General features: G+C 51.2%; 1 protein-coding gene across 7 annotated transcripts; it reads right to left on the bottom strand.

Moving 5' to 3' along the window:
* Positions 1-2,205: 2,205 nt before the first annotated feature.
* SZRD1 (SUZ RNA binding domain containing 1) lies at positions 2,206-14,759 on the bottom strand. 7 transcript variants are annotated; one of them, XM_072883980.1, is made up of 6 exons: positions 12,638-12,668; positions 11,835-11,890; positions 4,521-4,570; positions 4,221-4,298; positions 3,277-3,531; positions 2,206-2,689 (listed from the first exon to the last, which is right to left on the bottom strand). In XM_072883980.1, exons 1-6 carry the CDS (start codon positions 12,651-12,653, stop codon positions 2,587-2,589), a joined length of 558 nt encoding a protein of 185 aa, XP_072740081.1. In that variant the 5' UTR covers positions 12,654-12,668; the 3' UTR covers positions 2,206-2,586. The 7 variants fall into 7 exon arrangements, with proteins under 7 accessions (XP_072740081.1, XP_072740082.1, XP_072740083.1 ...); XM_072883981.1 differs by having other exon boundaries at positions 3,277-3,528; XM_072883982.1 differs by lacking the exons at positions 11,835-11,890; positions 12,638-12,668 and adding an exon at positions 14,651-14,759.
* Positions 14,760-17,151: the final 2,392 nt, after the last annotated feature.

Genomic DNA, 17,151 nt, shown 5'->3' with positions numbered 1-17,151 from the left:
AATGAAAAGGGAGGCAGCACCTGCGGGAGGTGCCAGCGCACCCTGACCCCCCATCGCCTCGGCCGGAGGCACCCCGACAGCCTCTGCCCACTTCTCTGGCGGTTACCGAGCAGGAGGCCAGCACATCGCAAAAAAAATAAAATACATTCAATAAAATAAAAATCACTTCTTTTATGCTCCACAGCGAGAGGCGGCACGGTCACAGCTCACACCCGGGTCTGGAATCATCTTCGAGTCCCATCTTCCCTCCGAGCACTGCCACTTCCCACCCTCCTCAGACCACATCTCCCCAGCCACCCTAAAAACGGGAGAAAATGTTCCCTTTTTGGGTAAATACCAGCACAATTACGGCCAAACGCTCCCAGATTTTACCTTCCTGATGAATTTTTAAGCATCTACTCGCTCTAGGAGCTGCCACCGAAACGAGAGACAGGGATAGAGGAGGGAAAAAATAAAAAAAAAAGTCGTTAAAAGTTTAAAGACATTTATTTAAAATACAATTTATAAAACGTTTTCTCTTCGGCGCACGTTTTGGGGTGAAAACACGCGGTACCGTGTTCATCCTCCACCTTCCAGGACGAAGGGGCTTCCCGCAGGAACGCCGCCGAGCCCTGCCTGCGGGCGGGACGTATCCTGGTCACCGGGATGGAGGAGCCGGGTGATTTCGGTGCCGGAAACGGAGATTTCAGTGCCGGAGGAGGCAGCGACTTTAACACTGGCCAGCTACACCAGGAACCGGGTGGATTTGCAGGTTTTTTGGCCATTAAAAGCTAGTTTTAGTAATAATTAAGGAAAGGCGCGGTGACTACGGTTATTGCTGATGTCCTTCTCCCCTCCCGCTCCCCCCGGGACCCATCCTGACCACCAGCCTGCGGGGAGGTGGGATAAATATAAGACCTCCCCCCCCCCCAAAAAAAAAAAAAAGCACTGGCAGTTGGGGATGCCCAGGGGACATCTGCCTGCCCGGCCCCACCTCACCACCCTCCTCGGTGCTTTAATCAGCTTTAATCAGCTAATTAACGCTCTAGCGGATTCTTTTTATACACAGGTAGTTTTATTTTACCGGTATTTTTTTTTTTTAAGCCGTATTTCCATACACGTCTTTTTGTACGGTCGCTTCCCTTCGGGTAGAAGACTTAGTTAAGATTTGCTTGTTTACCCTTGAACCTACTGAGCACAAAGCGGCAGGGAAGGCTGCACCCATACAGAATAATCCGCCGATAACCAGAAATGGTTTTCTAGGTACCGTCCCCTCCAAGAAGAGCATGTAGTGTTCATCTAATCCCTCAATATTAAGGTAGGTCAGCTTCATCCGGGGGGGAGCATCCACGTTCTTGCAGACCACCAGCCTCCCTGTCCTCTTCCCAGGAGCCGGAGGAGGAAAATCCCTTCCCTGAAGCCTCGCGGGGAGCCAGCTGCCGCCAGGAAGAGGGAGGAATCATCCAGGCTTTATCCAAGGTGGGTTTTGTTCCCGACGTCTGTGATTTCCAGAGGCAAACGCAGCTCGTACCGTGACCGAGAGATCGATCGGTGCCTTCGCTCCGACATTAAGCCGCTCAGGTTCGGACCCGCAGGACATCCCGCTCCTCGGCGTTACGCCAGCCGCTTGACGAGCACGGGCCATATGGAGCAGGGCTCCTCCCCACATATTTATTTCATGGAGCGGAGCGGTGCCGGCTATTCTCCTCCTCGCAACGGAGCCCTAATTCTTCGCCACCTGGCTCTCTCTGCCGCAAACAGCGGCGGGGCAGCAGGCATTTTCACGGGATCCGTCTACATTCCCTTCTCCCCAAATACAAAAAGAAAAAAAGAAAAAAACAAGTGTATTTTAAGCTTTTCCTCAAAGCCAGCAGAAAATACTAGCCAAGCTTTAACAGGTGCAAGACGTAAACTAGGTTGTCGGACTCAGCCAGCTCCCAAGGCGATCGGAAAGGCCAGGTATCCAGGAGTCCGCTTCCACGTGCTTGTCAGCAGTAGAAACAGAGAACGAGAAGCAAGAGCTTGCCAAACCCGAGCCATTAAAGTCGCAGAAATTCATTGAAACTCCTTTTCGAACACTTAACTACCTCTCTCAATTAAAACAAACAGTTAAAACCCTTCCCATGCACTCCATTGATCTGATATACAGAAAACAAACAGAAAAAAAATAAAATAAGAGATCCTTTGAAACAGAACTTGCTCTTAAAGTGATGAGGACAACATGCGCGTCTGGGGAGGCTTCCCATATTTTTTTTTTTTCCTTAAATCCCAGGTTATGAGTACAACAAACATTATTGCTGGCGCTAGCTTCAACCCAAGTGGCACACACACGACTCCCTGCACCCGTCCGAGTCTTTTATAACCCCCTCCCCTCGTCCCCTTTCCTTTTACAGCGACTTGGGGACAGCCCTTCTCGGTTTGCCGGTCACAGTGGGTGGAGAGGGGAGGTCACAGTGCGTGGGGTTGAAGGTCACAGTGGGCAGAGCAAAGGGGATCACAGTGCAAATAAACCAGGTAGTTCCCTTTGCTCAAGTCCGTTTGTCCGCCACGGCAGTGCGACCCGTGGCGGCGGACCCTGCCTTCCGCAGCAGCATCTCTCCCCCGCGTTTATCTGCGTTGTTTGAAGCCTTGTGAGCCATCGGGACCCAGGGGTTGCCTAATCACATTATTGGGCTGCCTGGTGTCCTCCGGCTGGGAGATCCTCGGCGGCCTGCAAGGAGAAAGGAGATCAGAGGCGGAGGCAACGTGGCTGCGTCACGCCGTACGCCTTCAACAAATACTCCCGCCTCGGTGGGAAGTCACTGCCATGGGACAATCGTCACACGTTGCTCCCTGGGATGGGGAACACGACCAAAAAATCAAACTAGCACTTCATTTCTTTCCAAAGAGTAGCTGAGACCCACGCTGCAAATAAAAAGGGGAGCACGGTGCCTTCAAATAACCTGCATTCTTATGCTCGACTCTCCCGCCCGCACGTGGTGGCTCCCTTAAGTCAAAAACCTCAGGGAAGACAAGGATATGTCCTGCCAGGATAACCCTGGTTGCCTGCACTCCTCTCTACACTCCCAGCACATTCTTCCAAGGGTCTAAGAGAACCTTTACAGCCTTATCAGGCACTTGCACTTCCCTTAACTCCCATGTATTTGAGATTTATGATGCCCTGCTTGCTAACAAGGCACTCCTTTCTCCTTGCCAGCCTCACTTTACTCTTCAAGGAGCTCATCCCCCTCCTTCTGATAGGAACGTGTTTGCAAGGAGCACAGGCAAAGCTGCCGCAGCACGAAAGGCTGCTCTCACCTATCTAGAATGGGTTTCTCCTGCTCTTCTTCGGGGCTCGCGCTGCCCAATATTCGTTTCCTGGCTTCTGCGTACTCCGCCTCCCTTTGCGCCAAGGATTTCACGGGGAAGGCCGGTCTGCTGGCGGAGTTGGGATTGCTAAGCACGCCGTTGGTCGTCGGCCTCTTCAAGATGCGGATCTGCGGGGGAGGACCTGCAGGAAGGCTGTCGTCCTGAATCACGATCGGCACTTTAGGAGGAGATTTTGACTTTCTACTGTTTAAAAGAAAAACATTTGGTTGGTACTTGTTTTCTATGGCGAGCGTGTTTTTCGCTCTGCATGTGAATTCCTCCCAGTCAGATGTCATTCCCGTGATTAAGAGGCAGTCTGGAATAATTAAAGACCTTGTTATATTTGTAACCCTGAACTACAGCAGCAAGCAGGTTCACAGGAGATTAGCTCAGGAAGGGACAGAAAACCAGTCCCTGCTGCGTTCAACATCTTTAAACTCGACCGAAGGAAAGGAAAGCAGACACTGGGCAAAAGTTTTAGCACTTCTATTTGAAGCTATGGGTATAAGCACCTTGATTCCATTCCCTGCAAGGACTTTTTGGGCTCCTCTCACCAGGATACCCGGCCTTTCACTTCAACCCTGCCATTTCACTTCTCAGAGCCAGCCCTGGCCCCCATCTCACCATTTGATTTTTTTTTTTTTAATATGGTTCCTTCTCTGTGCGGAAGTCCCAGAGAAGTAATACCATGACTCTAAGTGGCCTACTAAGAATCAAAGGGGGGAAAAAAACAACAACAAAAGACTTGTCAGAAGTGATTAGAAATATTTCTGCTAGAAGACAATAACACACACACCCCCGCCCCAACCCAAAGTAAGCAGGAAAAGAAAGTCTCACTGACGCAAGGCACAGCAAGCCAATTTAGGGCCATGAGTTGGGATTACCTGACTCACCCATTTCTTCCTTTGAGTGTCTTTTTCTTAAATGGCTTCCCCATAGCTGTAGCTACATCCAGTCTGGAAGACCCGGCTCTGAAATAAAATCACTCTCAAGAAGCTTTCCGCTACCCTGCTACGGATCGAAAGGGCCATCTAGTGGCACGATTACAGAGATTCCCTATTTCTGAACTCAAACCCAGCACGCTCTGCTCACTGTGAAGCTGTTTCCCCACTGTTCCCGCTCCCCAGGCCTTCGGATGTCCAACGGCACCTCAGGAAAATAAGGTTTTTTACCAAACCGCGCAGCATCGTTACCTTTCCTTCTGCGTGATCTTCAGCTTCTTTTCCAACCGTCTGTCTATTTCCTACAAAAGAAAGATAAAAATAAAAACCTGAAGGCTCGCCTTGGAGATTGGAGTTTGAGCCTGTCTGCGCAGACATTTCATTTCACTCTTCCGTACAGCAATACTACAAAGAGGGCAGAGAGCGCGTGTGTCTCCATCTGAGGATGACTTGCAAATCAAGAGGCAGAGAAAAGCAAAACCACCACGTATATTCTACCGTAGCCATTAATACACCTACAGCAGGCTGTGGATTTTGCGTATCACGGTGAAAGGGCAGCCGCAAGGCGCTCATCTTTCATTTTAAGGACTTCGGCTGGCAAGAAAGCTCTATTAAGGGTAAAGAGCCACGGGAATACGCAGCAAGGTATTCCCAGATCCGAGCAGGAACCGGCACCAAACCTCTTGGGCAGAGAAGCAGCAGCAGTCGGCTGGGGCAATCCACATCAGTCCACACGCTTGATTTCAGGGGGCAGCTCAGCACCAGAGCCTGCAGCCATTCAGAGGACTAGCCGGCAGGTCCGCATTCCTGCTGCTTGCTGCAATAACCCTCCTTCACCAAAACGTCCCTGCCCTACTCACCATGCACCCAAGGACTCGCCGGAGCAGAGCCGAGCCTTATTGCGCTTCTCCTTCCCTTTGCAACATAGCTGCCGAGTCATCAATCGGCGGAAAGACGTATTAATCACCCCTGAATGCCAACAGAATGTGGCTTTAAGCATGTCAACTTCTGTCCAAGGCTTGCATCTACCTTAGCAAAGATGTTTACGTTTTGCAATTGGAGCAATTACACAGAGAAACCTTGCTAAATAGAAAAATAAAGCCAGCCTTCTGCCCCAGTCTCTCTTTAGGTAACCTTCCCCAACCTCGCTGATACCTTTACATTCTCACAACTGCTGATGCTATTAAAAGAGCCTCCGAAACAGCGATGTGTTTTATTTAATCATCAATGAAGAGGGGAAAAAAACCAAACTACCTGAGAGTGTCCTAGTTTCGCCAGCCGATAACTGGCAATACTGAAGGAAATTCCAAGCTTCTGGCAGGACGCAGCTGCTCTACTTTTCAGGCTGGTTTGCTTAACTACGCTGAAAGCTTGCTGCCAGCGGAGGCTACCCTGCTGTCAAAAACCACAGCAGGCGCAACCCGGTAAAGAAACTGGTTTGCACGGCAATTCCCTAATGCCCCAGTAAGCAGGGAATGAACGCAAGTTGCTACAAGATGCCAAACCACGGCATTTGCTCTTGGTCACGCAGCTACCCAGGCCAACAGCCCACGGTAGCCTCCATCTAGAAGGGAATAGTTATAAAACTATTTTAGGAAGACAAACGGTGGGTGGGAGGTTGAATTTTCTCAAACTCTGTACTGGGAGGCAACGGGTGATTTGTAAGGACAAAACCAGCCAGGGGCTTGACGTGGCATTGAGCTGAAGGCCAGGTCACAGCTAGAGCCTCCCACTGAGGGCAAACACACCTGCAGTTTCCTTCAAGAGGACTGGGAGGAAAATCCCATCCCAATGCTGCTCAGGAGGATGAAGAAAATATGCATCAACTGCCTGCAAAGACAGAATAACGGCTGTCCGGGAACAGGCAGCAGGGAAACGGATATCCCGGCAAGGATGGAGACCTTGTAGAGCGGCTGGTGGCAAACAATGACAGTCCAGTTAAGGGGAAAGGGTTAGCTCATCTGCCTGCATCACGCCAGAAGAGGTTATATCCGGCTATAGAGAGTCTTTAAAACACTTTTTCAAACTCAAATAGTTAACCGTGGCTCCCCAGGGCCTCCTGGAAGCGGTGGACTGGAAGGAAGCATCCTTAAATATCCCTTATTAAATACTTCAGCGCGTGGGGGAGAGGGATGACAGGAAGACGGGGCGGAGAGGGGGGGAAAGCACACTCAAGAGCATCTCAAATCATTTCACTTAGCGTTCAGCGCTGCGCAGCGACTACGAAGCCAGCTGCGACTCAGAACCACAGTGCTGAACCACTCAGCTAGGGCAGACAAGCTCGACAGCCCACACCGAGGACCGTGGGGCACAAAAGTATGACGAGCCACACGGTAGCCACAAGGAAGGCTCCATTCTGCTCTCACCTCTCTCCTTCCTGGCAGAGGAGAGATGGCTTTGACAAAAGCCACATTTCTACATTCCTGGTGGCTTTGCAGGTCAGTCCTGGGGCTAAAGTCGCGGTCCATACATCAGACTATGAGATCCTGTAATTGCAAAGCGTCAGTTCGACCTCAGCAACTGAAAAACACTCTGATTAATGTGACTGTCACACTGACTCTGAGCGCTGCTGGACAGCTCTTCACGCCCTCACACATGCCAGACTTCCTCCGACTGCATCCTCTGACGCCAGAACCTGCAGCTTCCCCTACCAGGAAAAAAAAATAAATCAAACAGCTCTAATTTGCTCAACACATGCAAACTTACTCAAAAGAATCCTTCAAACTCTGCCATTGTGACACCCCTCCCCAAACGAGCCCTTTACAGTCTGTTTCACTACTTCTTACTCATCTGCAGACCACTTCTTGCAAAATACTCGCTATTTTCACCTCTCATCCCTCCGTAATTGCCAGCAGTCGCTAAGCGAACACGCACGGTCCAGGTTCATAAGCCACCACACACAGGCTCAACAGCTGCTCCACGCCTGGGGAGCTCCTCACCAAGGAGCAAAGTAACAGGCAGCTAAAATATCCTCCAAGTTGTAACATCAGCGGCTGTTAGAACCACTATGTACTCTCCAAAACAAGAGGCTTCCTCCACACGTAGAAATCCTGGCAGAATAATATAAAACAGTCATCCCCACCAAATATACACGTATCACTCTCACCCCATCCAAACAACTGTTAGTCTTACACAGTCCTCATAATTCCCAGCACTGCCGAGGGATTCCAGCTGCCCCCAGACATTCACTGAACTCTTGGGTAGAAAAAGTTTTCCTTTGTGTTCAAAGTGGATAGCTAGCACAAAAAGGCAGCTCCCCACCTCACACACCTCTTGATGTGTTAGAAGTTCACACACACCTCTTGACGTGTTAGAAGTTGTGTTTTCTTTTTCAATGCAGGGATTGACCCCATCTTTTCTCAGCAAAAGCTACAGCACTGCAAACTCTTGGTGTTTAATACTACTATGTTTGGAATTGCAGGTATGGAGACGTTTGAACATGGAGAGCGTTGCCAGTTCAAATGGGCAGCCCTTAATCACCCGCAAAAACAACCCAAGACATTTGCAGCCTCATACAGCTAGCAGTTCGTGACCGGGATAACACTGCACGAATTTACAAGCTTGAGAAGCAGAAACACCTTGACATGTCTTATTCTTAAAAAAAAAAAAAAAATCCCTGCTGCTGCTCTCCACAGACCTGTTCATCTCCTGATGTCATTCTCTTTCCACTGCTATGTCACATTGCCACCGAGCTGTGTGGGTAACAAGATAAAATTAGGACCTGACTTACAGGGCAAGTGCCAGAAGCGCTACAACAACCCAAAGGCACGAGCTCACAGGAGAGGCAATTAGATTTGGCATTCGAGGACATCACGCTGCACGTACCCAGTAGCTGGGCAGGTCGCACCGTACAAAACCCAGTTATTAATCTTCTTAGGAGGCTCTCCTAGCTTTCATTTCCCAAAGAAATGTATTTATGTAATCAAAAACTAAGCCTCATTTACACCCCCGTTCAAAACACCCTCCCCAAAGATTAGTAAAGAATTTCAACAAACTATTTTTAGTGCTATTATGTCTAGATACTAAAAAGAACCCAAACAAACAGCATGAAGAAGATACTGTTCTTTGACATTTAAGCTGCATTTGTAGATGAGGACGTAATGGAAACTGAACTCCAGCCCCATCATAGCCATCCTTCCTACCCTTTAACCCTGAGAAAAACAGCAAGGCATGAAAGGATCAAGAAAATACCTCTTGGAAAGCAGTTAGACACAGACACTGAGACACAAACCTGCTGCTTAGATCCAACACTCCTATGGTCTGTCATCCTAAATAAGAACCCCACCAATATAGCTGATAATTTTGTGATGTTATTGGCGACTTTTGGTCACCAGTATAGATGTTCCCCCCCGACACCCCAGAAACGTGCCCTTCAGGAAGGGATGCCCCTGTGGAGGTCGGCTCCTATGGATCACGGTTTCACAGGGGGTCTAGGCACATTCCCAAGCAAAGCCAGTTCTCCAGCGTATTGCAAAGCGTAAGCAGGGAGAGGCCCGAGCCAGCCCTAGCTGTTGTCTAAAGAACTTTGTTGGAATAACTGTAATGCGTCAGACACGTATAAAGAATTATCCTGCACATCATTGCCAGCAAAGACTCTCTAAACAGACTAAATAACAGCAGCTCCAAGCTCTGCTGCTATGGGGGAAAGGAATAACAAGATAACTGCCGGCTATTTTTTATTTCAAGTTTAGTGAGTAACCACAACTGAATGTTGGAAGGAAGGCAGAGACTTGGGCTTCCTGCAAATCCCTTACGCTAGGAGGCTATTTCCCCCTCTACCTCCAGAGTTAGGTTACTTTGCAGAAATCGAGAGGAGATACCTACCAGCCCTCCTGCCAGAGCACAGGACAGTCACCGATAAAGGAAGCTGTGCTCTCCTAGATATTTGATAACATTTCAAATATGCCGCTCTAGAAAACCATTAACCACATTCTTTGATGTATTTACTGGAGATTGCTCCCAAACACAACCTTCTACCCTGGCTCACTCAAATAACATGTAAGATCAAACCCAGAAAGAGGGAATTTAGGCTAGAGTTGCATCGTCCCACGCCAACCCTAAAAACAAAGCCACATCTGCTTATTAAAAGCACCATCAGATACTCTGGCATTTTATAAAGGACAGGAGATAAACTTCAAGGCCTGGTTAATGTTCTCTTCTTCAGGAAAAAAAAAAAGGTTTTAACATCTGAGGTTACCAAAGCTGTTCATGGGTACACAACAACTTACAGCTGCAGATATCTGACTCACCGCTTCACTGAAAACACCGTCAAGTAAGAGCAGAAGTAGATAAACCTAAGCTATCTCCAAGCTGACTCCTCGTTAGCAACCTATTTCTTTTCTCTGAAGATAAATTAATCTTCTATTAATTACTGGAACATTCCAATTCCTGAGGCTATTGGGAATCAGACTGCTCCATTAATTAATTCTCCAAGTTACTCCGCTTACGTTAAGTCCTGGCAGTGGACCGTACCCAAGAAAGCCGCAGATGCTTTTAAGCTGCGCTGGTGTTTACATCTTCCATAGGTAGATAACGCTTCTCGGTAGCTAGGATATTAAGAAACAAGACACGAGAGTATTTTTGGGAACAAGCCTGGCAGGCGCCACACGGTATTCCCAGCACAGACATGTTATGGAGGGAGGGAAAGCATCTGGGGGGGCTGCAGCAACTTCTCCCTCCCCACCTTTCACACCTCCTGTGGCAGGCAGGTCGCACAGATGCTCCTGGGAGATCCAGATTGGGACTATATTTACACCCCTTATCAATCTAGAAAAAAAAGAGGCTAAAACCTAGCAAAGTGTTAGGTTTTTCCTAATTTCCATGGTATTTAGCAAAGGCATCGGTACATCCCTTAATCCAGAGGATCACCCTTGCCTTCTGCACCCACGTCCCTGCACGGGGTCAATTACCACATCCAGATGCTCGTCAAGGTCTGCGAGAGCAGGTACAAAACAGAGACCGCTCCCGAGTGACCCGGGCAGGGCCACGCAGGACTTGCTGCAATATCCCAACACCAATACTCGCTTCACAGTATTAAGGTGCCTGTTCGTTCCCAACCTACGAGCACCACTTTTCTCATCAAATAAACTACCTCTGCCTAAGCAACGCTGAGCAGCGGGAACAGAAACTTTCATTTCCCAGTTTCAAGATTTTTTTTGACCAATTACAAGCACCTAAAGCAAATATTCAGTAGAAGTTTTACAAAAATCATTTTGGTCCATGAAGTCAAAATCCATCCTCACAGCCCTGACATCAAAAAGCAGCAGTCACCCTCACAGGTTTCCTCCAGGGTACAGTTCCTGCGTGCCAAAACCCCGCTAACTCGTCCTCTGATCGCACAAGTCGTTAGCAGACCGGAGGTCACAGCGTTACACTCCAAAATATTTCCCTTTTGACTTCTCTGTACTTTGATCATATTTAGCAACTCAAAGCAATACCAGACAAAAACCTTGATTCAGCCCTTTATAACCAGTGAGTGTCCTGCCTTTGCTGGAGGGTGAAATCCAAGGCGGGCAGCCCTCTCTGCCGCTCGCACATTGACCAATTTGGAGATGACAGAAATGAGGGGGTTTTTTTGCAAACCTCAGGTGAACGGTCCTCACCAAGCACCGTGATGCAAGCAGGTGACAATCCCCGTCCCCACACACGAGGGACAAAGTTCAGTCACCCACGTTTGGCTGCTCACATCCTCCCCAGGCAGTCGTTTATCAGATGATGGGGGGAGTTTCTCTTTCTGGTGGCAATCAGTGAAGCAAGGCATAGTCTAACCAAGGGACCTAGACTCTGGACTGTGGCAGGGTAAGCTTTAAGCACCAGCGAGGAGGTTGTAGGCAGCAGCTGGGAGCTAACTGCCCTGCAAACTGTCCATCAGCAAACTGAAGTGGGAAAAAAAAAAAAGACACACAAGGAGATCACTTCTTTTAAACTATTGTGGGTTGCCAGACTAGTATTTTTATCTACACGAATTCTGACTTAAGTTACAAATTAAGACGACACTCAAATTCTAGTTGGCGAAGGAATAAGCAATCAATCCGGCTAAAGAGTGCCAATTCAGGGCTGCGAATTACCTGTGACCCTGGACACGGGGCTCCCACTCCAGTTTTGGAGCCCAGCTTCCCACCTGACGTTAAATTATTAGTTTAACCAGGTAAATAGGTTCGAGTGTCACAAATAGACCTCTCATTTGTGATTTCCCTCTTCCCTAAAGCCAGCTAGGCCACACAAAAGAAAAACGAGCCATGCATTAAGTCATATTAGTGTTTACTAACCCAGACTGGGTCTTTGAAGCCTGGTGCTTCAATCCGTACTCGTAACTTAGACAACTCGCTCGTTACTCACACGCCAGTTTTCCATCTGTAACTCACGGACAAGCAAAACCCTCCCCATTTCACAGACATTTCGAAGATTTAATTAGATAGCAATTAGATAAGACAGATCTAGAGGCCTCACAGAGTTCTGCTGCACCAGCATTAACACCGCTGTGCCTGCAGGACTCCTGGGGTAGGCGAAGCTGCTGGAGCAGAGGGCATCTGCTTGGCATATGGTCACTCGGGAGGTGGCACATACCCAGGGAGCTGCTCCTTTTCCTGGCAAGCACTGCGTAATTCTGATGACACAGAAGACTAAAAGACAAACAGAAGCCACGTTAAAGACCAAAAAAAAACCTGCTTGAGGATCTGTTTTACAGCTACTTGACTGATCAAACCAAAGCAGAAAGTCTGTGTCAGGTTTTTTGGGGTTTTCCCTCAACCTAATGAGATTTTAGTGCTGCCCGTTTTGGAAGGCAGATCTGCAAGAGATAAATGAAGTGACATAATTATAACTTGGAGACCACAGCATCTCTGGTCAGCCCACAACTGCCTCTTGCGGAGAACTACCTTCTTTAAGATCTGGAGTAGAAGTTCGCAGCCTAACACTAAAACCTACACACACAAAAGAGGACCAGCACTGAAAATCTGATGTACTTTCTGTCCTAAGGAACACCCTCTGGCTGGAATATTAAAAAAAGTTACATGCCGAGAAGCAGGCAATGTATGTCAGAAGCCTGCTGTGGATCTCCTGCTACATCACTACTGCTTCCTCAGAGATGTGCTGAAGGGTCTAAAAAAATAACAACCCAGGTTTTAAATTGTGTAAAGTATTAGAATAGTATGTGTTTAAAGCTGCTCCTTGGTGTCTCTTATGTTTTATTGCATATTCCTCTTGAGTACTGACCAAGGCTGTCATGTCTTGTACCTTTACGCTGGGATCCGTCTCATGCCACCTCAGACCCACGCCAAATAAGATTTATGTAGAAGAAGAAAATAACGGGAATTCGTTAAGCCAAAAAAAAAAACAACCTGCGATGACAGGACCAGGCCAGCTCTTACCGCTTTTCCTGCGCATGGTTTTTCCTCTCACACCTTCAACAGAAGACCCACCTCCTTAGGGCAGTTCCCAGGCTCCCCTGCCCGACAACTGCACCAGGGTTTCAGGCACAGAGAACAGCAGGTGCACCCGAAATCTCTTTCAACTGCTAACCAGTGAGTCAGTCACGCTGCCTGCTCTACAGCGGAGCCTCTTCCTGCCCTCTCTTCCTCTTTTCTCAACCCGTCTATCTCCAGTAGCTTTGATTTCTGTAGCAGCATGGAGAGTCTGCAGTCCCCGATTGCAGCAGCATCCGTTCAGTCCACAAAAAATGAGGTTGGGCTCTCCTCCACTCCATCTCACTTAGCTTTTCATTTCCTGCAGCCATCAGCAGCAGCAGAGGGTCTCTTTCCTGCTGGGCAGGGTTTGGAAATGACCTTTCTAAACCACGACAGATGCCAGAAGGCAGCTCCCATCTCTTCTCTTACATAAGAAGAACTCCTACCACAGACAGCTCGCTTTTCTTGTTGTTCCAACTGCTTTTGCAGACATCCAAAGCCCCGACAACTGCAAAAGCAGCTGCAAGCGTGGCGGCAGCTCCTCAAGAAATCTCTCTGCTCAGCAGCACAAGCACCACTGAGTTTATGAACACAAATTCTCAGCCGTTTGGACTAGAAAAGGATGTAAGAAAGGACAGGTGACAGAGATTTTTCCTTCTACGGGCTTTAAAAGAACACCTAAAAGGTACAAGCTGAAAGGACAAAAAGGAAAGACAACCGATGGCTGGGATTCGAGCAGCCCTACAATTTTAAACCATTACTCAAGGCCACAGCTATCATCAGCTCCCGAGACACAAGCTATGTCCCTTCATGGAACAATTTAACAAGCGCCAGAATTAACTCTGCCGCCCGGCGCAAGGCTTCCTCTGATTGCAGTCTCACGGCATTGGCAAGAGGAGAGGGCGAGCGCTTCGCTTACGCTGCCAGCCTGCCGCTGGCATCTCTCATGCCTCTTGGCGAGGGCATTGAGTTACAGGCTCTATTTTGCTACCCTTTTTCTGGCCAGCCGTAACCCAATCTCCTGACCAGAATCAAATTCTGGTCTTCTCACTAAGTCATTGTTACGAAGCCCTTCTGCCCTCTGATCATTAACAAGCCCCCTGAATTTATTAAAACAGGAGTTCACCGGGCAGAGACGGCTTCCTTTCTCTCGTCGCACTGTTGCGAATACCCCACAGATCACCCGCCCACGCTCCTGCTAAAATAATGATTTTATTTTGCAAGCACAACACGCAGAAGTGCTTCGGAGTCTCTCAGCATGAGAGACGTGACAAAAACTCCAGCTATCGAGCTGGCTATTAAAAGCAGGCGAGAACTTCAGCTACAACACTGGAAGCTGCACCAAGCCACGCTAAGGCTCCCCACGTTTCGTCCTAAGGAAGAAGCACGTTCATCTCGAGCAAGGGGGAGAAAGGGCTTTTGATGTGAACCCCCAGCTCCCCCGCTACACCCTGCGAGACGCAGCTCACCCGCCTCTCCCGAGGCCCAGCGAGGGCTAACGTGACCCCGGGGAGTCACGTTTTGTCAGAGCCCCTCAGCAGAGGGAGCAAGCTACCCGCCATCCCCCCAGCACCTACCGCATGCTCCCCGGCAGCAGGGGACTTTGTTCCGGGCTCGGCTACGACCCGCACTGACCAGCCGCTACCGCCCTGCCCGCAGCCCCACAAGGCCGGGGCGAGAGAGGGGTGGCTTTGGAGACCAGTAGAAAATGGGGGCGAAAAGACGGGCAGGGAGGGGCTCCCTGCGGCAGCCCCGGTACCGGGGGATGGACAGGAGACAAGCAAGAGGAGCTGGGGCCGGGCTGCAGCCCCCCTCGACCAAGCAAGGCCACGGTCCCTTTAAGAGGCCTAGCAAGCGCTGCGGGCCCGATGCCCCGCCGGCCGCGCCCCACCGCCTCTTCAAGCGCCGCCGCGCCGCCTCCCTCTCTCCCCCCGCCGCTCCCGGCCCGCCAGCGCCGCCCCAAACAGCCACCCTCACCCCGCTGTCGGCCGCCTCCTCCCAGCTCTCGGCGACCTCCTCATCTTCCATTTTAATTCCCCTCCGCCGCCGCCGCCGCCAGCCCGCGCCCCGCGCATGCGCGCGCCGCCCGCCGCTCCCACGCGCCTGCGCCGCCACCGCCTACCGGCGTGCGCCCGGCGCGCCTGCGCACCGCAGGGAAAGGGCGGGAGGCGTGCAAGGAGAGCGCATGCGCCCTGGCCCCCTGCGGGCGGCCACGTGCGGCGGGGCGGGCACGCGGCGGGGGGCGCAGCGCGCCCGCGCCCCCTGGCGGGCGGGAGGACCGGCCAACGAGCCGCGGTGGGGGCACGGGCGTGTGTGACACTTGCACACTCACGCTTGCACACTCAGACCCCCCCAGGCAGGCAGCGCATTTGTCACCAGCACACGCCAAGCCCCAGCAGCGCACGAAAGGCGTCAGCAGCACGAACAGTTCCACGCTCAAACAGCTTGGCGGTTTTGGGGCATTTTTCTTTAATTTAGGGGTTATTGACCAAAGCAGCCACTCTATTTTTAGCAAATCTTGTCCATTAACCCGGCCGCTCACTGCAGCGTCCCTCCTGCAGGCATCGAGGCGTCCGCGTGTCCTTCCATCGCCCCCATTTGTATCACTTTTCATCTAAGCCCTCAGCTACTCCTAAATCTCCCGAGGGGCAGGAAGGGACCACTTCAGCGCCAACCAGCCAGATTTCCCAAAAATAAAACTAATTTATTAGGTTTATCTCGTTTGTAGCCGGGATATTCACCACACCAATGTATTACTTTGAGCTTTGAGCGATACAGAGGTATCTGGGGTGAGGGCTGCATTTAATTTTGCTCGCTGCAAAATTAAACGCTCCTTCCAGCATCCTAAAAAAATCAAACGTTCGGACAGGGACTTACAGAAACTGCCCTTAAATCCTTAAACTTTCCCCCAAACACCCCACCCGAGAGCGGCAGCTTGCCGGCAGATGGCGACCGGCTTCTTAAAAAAAATAAAATAAATAAATACTCCAGCTTAAAAAAAATCCTGACATAAACACTGCGGTTTGCCCTGGTCCCCTCTGCAGCCCCCCCCGGTCTCCCCCTCCTCTGCCAAGCCCAAAATCTGGGCAGGGAACCGCCGGGCACCCTCACAGCTCGGTTTTGGGGGGCTGTCTATCAAAAGCGGAGCTGCTAGTGGGGTTTCTTGGGGCGTACGGCGCTCGGGGGGATTTATATCCTGGGACTTCAACTTTTTTGGCACCCCAGGGGGGTGGGAGACAGCGTCTCCCCTCCCTGGGAGGGGTGCGGGGCTCACGGGAGTGGTGCGGGTGGGAGGAAAGGGTGCAGCAGCCTCGGGCTGTTCCTACCCATCCTCTGGGATTTTTCCAGAAGGAAACAGGAACCGTGTTTTCAAGCAGCCAGTGCCCGGCATTGTTGGCTCAATCCGTAGCCTATTCAGCGTCCCAGCGGCATTATTCTTGGATGTTTCCCTCCGTCCTGCCGGTTTTGCCCATGCTGTAAGAAATCCCATTCCCGGCAACAGCACCCCTGTTTGAGACTCAGCGCCCCACAGAACCGTGCGGGAGCATCGCAGACCTTTTGGGATGTGATCTTAATGGTCGTATATGCACACCCGGGTGAACGCTGGGTTACTTACATGTTTATGGATGAATTCCACGCCTCCTTTCCGTTAATCCCAGCTCTCCGCAAGGCATCCGGGGCATCCAATGCAGCAGGGCACGCGTCCAGGATGCTGAGCAGCAATCTAGGTGCAGGTCTGCAGAAGAGAGAGAGGATGGCGGTGTCTTCCTCTGCCCCTTCCCCAGAGGAATAATGTCACCCCGCAACTCGGTGGCACGACCGCATGGCAAAACGCAGAGCCGGTGTGCCCAGACGTACATACCCCCACGGGGAAAGGCTCCAGCAGCACCGAGGGCTCCCTCCCTTCCTCACCGCCGAGGCGAAACGGGCACCCGCTGTCCTTCAGGCATGGGGCATGGGTCCCCTCTCCTCTCCCTTCTCGGCCATCCCTGCCTCGCCCCCTGCCTCAGGAGGTGGCCAGGCCCCTGGGGAGACATGGCGAGGCTGTGGTGGGCAGCGAGGGATGCCCTGGCCCGGTGGGCAGGGAGGGTCCCCGGGCCCCAGCCGTGCCTCCCCGGAGGGTGGCTGAGGAGAGGAGCCCAGGAAAGGGTGAGGCGTGAGGGGAAGGGCGGCGGCCGAGGCCTGAGAGGCGGCCGGGGAAGAGAGGGAGCCGCCCTGCCACCTTCTCCTCGGAGCCGACCTCCCCAACATGGCGGCCTCGCCCGCCCGTCTCTTCCAACATGGCGGCGGGGCGGTGCGCGTGCCCTTGGCGAGACCCTCCAAAGATGGCGGCCCCCCCGCCAGAACGAGGCCTCTGCGCTATGGCGGGGATGGGGAATCGACCTTCCCATCATGGCGAGCCCGCGCCACGTGACCCCCACACCCCGCCTTCTCCCTGGTCATGTGACGCGGGGCCGGCCGGCGCCTGCGCAGTGCGC

This window comes from Ciconia boyciana, chromosome 19 (assembly GCF_034638445.1).
Source record: "Ciconia boyciana chromosome 19, ASM3463844v1, whole genome shotgun sequence".
Taxonomy (NCBI): Eukaryota; Metazoa; Chordata; class Aves; order Ciconiiformes; family Ciconiidae; genus Ciconia; species Ciconia boyciana.
The sequence above is the reverse complement of the archived record's forward strand: the minus strand, read 5'-3'. Positions and strand labels throughout refer to the sequence as shown.